The sequence below is a fragment of the Scheffersomyces coipomensis genome, assembly GCF_036884675.1.
Source record: "Scheffersomyces coipomensis strain NRRL Y-17651 chromosome Unknown DFJ63scaffold_1, whole genome shotgun sequence".
In the NCBI taxonomy this organism is placed as follows: domain Eukaryota; kingdom Fungi; phylum Ascomycota; class Pichiomycetes; order Serinales; family Debaryomycetaceae; genus Scheffersomyces; species Scheffersomyces coipomensis.
Window position 1 is genome coordinate 2,427,002 of NW_027042892.1, and position 2,988 is coordinate 2,429,989.

General features: G+C 30.7%; 1 protein-coding gene across 1 annotated transcript; it reads right to left on the reverse strand. All coding sequences in view use genetic code 12, as the record gives it.

Annotated features, from left to right (window-relative positions):
• Positions 1-1,854: 1,854 nt before the first annotated feature.
• On the reverse strand, positions 1,855-2,211 carry DFJ63DRAFT_311042 (uncharacterized protein; the record flags this gene model as incomplete). The annotated part of the gene is made up of 1 exon (XM_064905690.1): positions 1,855-2,211. The coding sequence occupies one exon, from the start codon at positions 2,209-2,211 to the stop codon at positions 1,855-1,857; it is 357 nt and encodes a 118-aa protein (XP_064765238.1).
• Between the last annotated feature and the right edge of the window lie 777 nt (positions 2,212-2,988).

The window sequence follows — 2,988 nt, forward strand, 5'->3', positions numbered from 1 at the left end:
TTCGTACGGGGAATTCCTTTTTACGATGGAGTAGCCAATCCTACAAATGTCTGACACTGACAGCCTTTAGTTTTGAGTAACGTATATGCTTGGGTTCAAAACGCTCATAAGATTATTTTTTAGAATTAAACAATTTTTTTTAATGCCTACGTCAATGTTAAAAAAATAGACACCTCAAATTCTTAAATAATAAAAATAAAGTCTTTGTTGATTGTACTTCTTAGTACGCCTTGATCACTGTAGTAGTCTTTTCATGGAGAATAATTACCGCAATTATATGTCTAGCTTTAAGTAGTAAAATGAACAATGATAACATGACAAACTAGAGTGTTAAGTGGTATAGATCATCTGATCAGTCCAATTATTATACTGCGAGTCCGAAGCCAAGACCTCGTAATGTACACTCTTATCTTAAGCCAAGGTGTAAATCTATCTACCTTGGCTCCAATTAAGTCGTATTGGAAATAAAGTTTATATATCATTTTGTTAATTCACTATTGTCAGCTAATTTTCGACAATCTTGGCTCAAGTACCAGGCAATTGATTTATGATAATACCATTAATATGGTCAGTTTAAAGATCGGACTTCCACCTCGTATAAAATTGCCATTATAAAAAAATCCTGGTTATTTCTAAAGCAAGAACATATTTGAGCCATTTATTTCCTTCAACTATACAGGATCAGCGTAATCAAGGATTCGAACTTTATATCTCAAACAGGGTGCATGAAAATTTTGAATACAAATAAAAATTTAACTAAATTAATATCACTTAGAAGACTAAAAGAGAAGAAATACAGCATTGCATATGCATTCAAAGCAAAATAATCTTATTTTTTAGTGTGCGGTATAAAATATTTTTTTGGCCAGTTTTCATGTTAAATGTCTATTCGAAAAGGGAGGAGGGTTCAGCATAAACAACTACAACAACACGAACAATGACACGAACCATTTTAAAAGCAAGATGATCATGCATTCCCATTGCCAGCATATTGTATAACACGTAAATGGTTCCCTTTACGTAAATGTTTTGAGTTTAGAAGACCGTTTTAGTTTTGTCAGCATTATTCACGCTTTGCCTCTTTCCTTTGTTATGATTTCGGTTCGTTTCGATTGTTTTGCCTACTATGCATACCCTCAACTATTTAAAAAGCTTTTCCTTTTTATTTCTCCTACAGTACTTTCTGCAATTCTTCAAGTTCAATGCTAATTATAATTCTCGGTCTCTGTATCAAATAATAGATTAATGATTGGTACAAAATATGTCTAAGAAGGTGCTTTCGGTTTTATTTTTCCACTTACACACCGAATACAATGGTCGTACACTGAAAATATATTAAAGATTGACTATTGTTGTTCTTTAGTTTTCTTTTGCAAAATATTTCTTTGGCTTAGGAAATAAATGAACATTTATTTACCATTTTCGTACAATTTTGTACCGGAAGATTTTTTGATCGGATCGACCAGAAGCAAGATATCTAATGCGGGTATTTATTCCCAATTAAATAATGTGCAGAGAATATTCACGTTACTTTTATGCAACTACATCTATGAAAAGGGTTACATAATAACTTCAACCAAGCTAAAGTGGACTAGGAGATAAGTCATAAAATGCTTCATCTTAAACCGAAATTTCCCAACTAATACAATGCTGCAATGAGTATTTTCCTTTAAAGTTTGCTTTAGTCAACGTTTTGTTTGCCGCAACTAACTCCTTTTAAGTTTTTGTATTGATATACGTTGTTTGTCAATCTCATTAAGCAGATCCCAATTATACTATCAAAGATTACCAGTCAAAGGAATCTATTATTGTAGATTTAATTATGCAATGAAAATCAGATTCTTTTGTTTTCGGTCAATAAAAATTAAACTTTTTTTTACGAATAGATCCTGTCACCACTGCGCTCCAAAAAGAAATAAAAATGATGTCGAAAAAAAGTCCATCCCCTTTTATTGACCAAAAGATATTTAAATTAGTCAAATGAGAAGAGTCGAAGACAATTAATTTTTGATATAATCCAACTCCGTTCCAAATTAACGGCTGTCCCACGATACCCAATGGTGTTTGACAAAGTTTTAGAATCGATACGAATAAATTAGCTAGTATATGCAGCGATACAGTGAAGGAAGAAGAAAGATTTGCAAGAACAGCGCGTTGAAAATAACTATAAAGTACACTTTGATCGACGAAAATATGAGAGGTATATTCCATAATAACAAATTTCCTTGCTACCCGCCAAGTTTAATAATTTTATTCGTTGACACTAAACGGAAACCCCTAATTCGAATTTACGATTATACTTAATTTGTTGATTTCTTTTTCTATATTTAACATCTTTAATATCTAATTAACTAATTTCAAATGTTCATCCTTGTGTTATTTACATCTTACATACGATGAAAACGATCCTTAATACTGAATTGACGTAGATGAAAGGTCTAAAAGAATACAAAACTCAGTATAGAAAACAGCTCAACTTCTGCATATTTCCACTTTTGAGCCCAATCAACCTTATTTATCCGCAACATAAATGTCCTCACTAAATTAAAAATAATTTATTATTATGTATAAATAAAGATACTTTAGTTGAACATAAAAAAAGAAATTTTCAATCAATATTTTTTACCTTATAAAATGTCGGAATCTGCAGACGACATTTTTGAATCTAAATATTTTATTTATTTTATTTTTAATCTTATCTTTTTTTGTCACTGTAAGATGTACATATTACTACCAAATTTTAACCACAAAATGCAAAATCCAAATAATATATATACGTTGAATTAATGTTTTCCTCTCATTTTAATAGTGTAGTTATAAAAGGAGGTTAAGGTGGTGAAGTATCAAGGTAGTAGATAGATAAAAATAGATAATTCATTGAAAATACACAAAGAGTTTAATCGCACATCATCGTTATGTATCTCATCGCCATGATCTGTTTCGTCGTCAAGACTTGATTTTCAAACTACTTTTTTTTCGCACTTATGT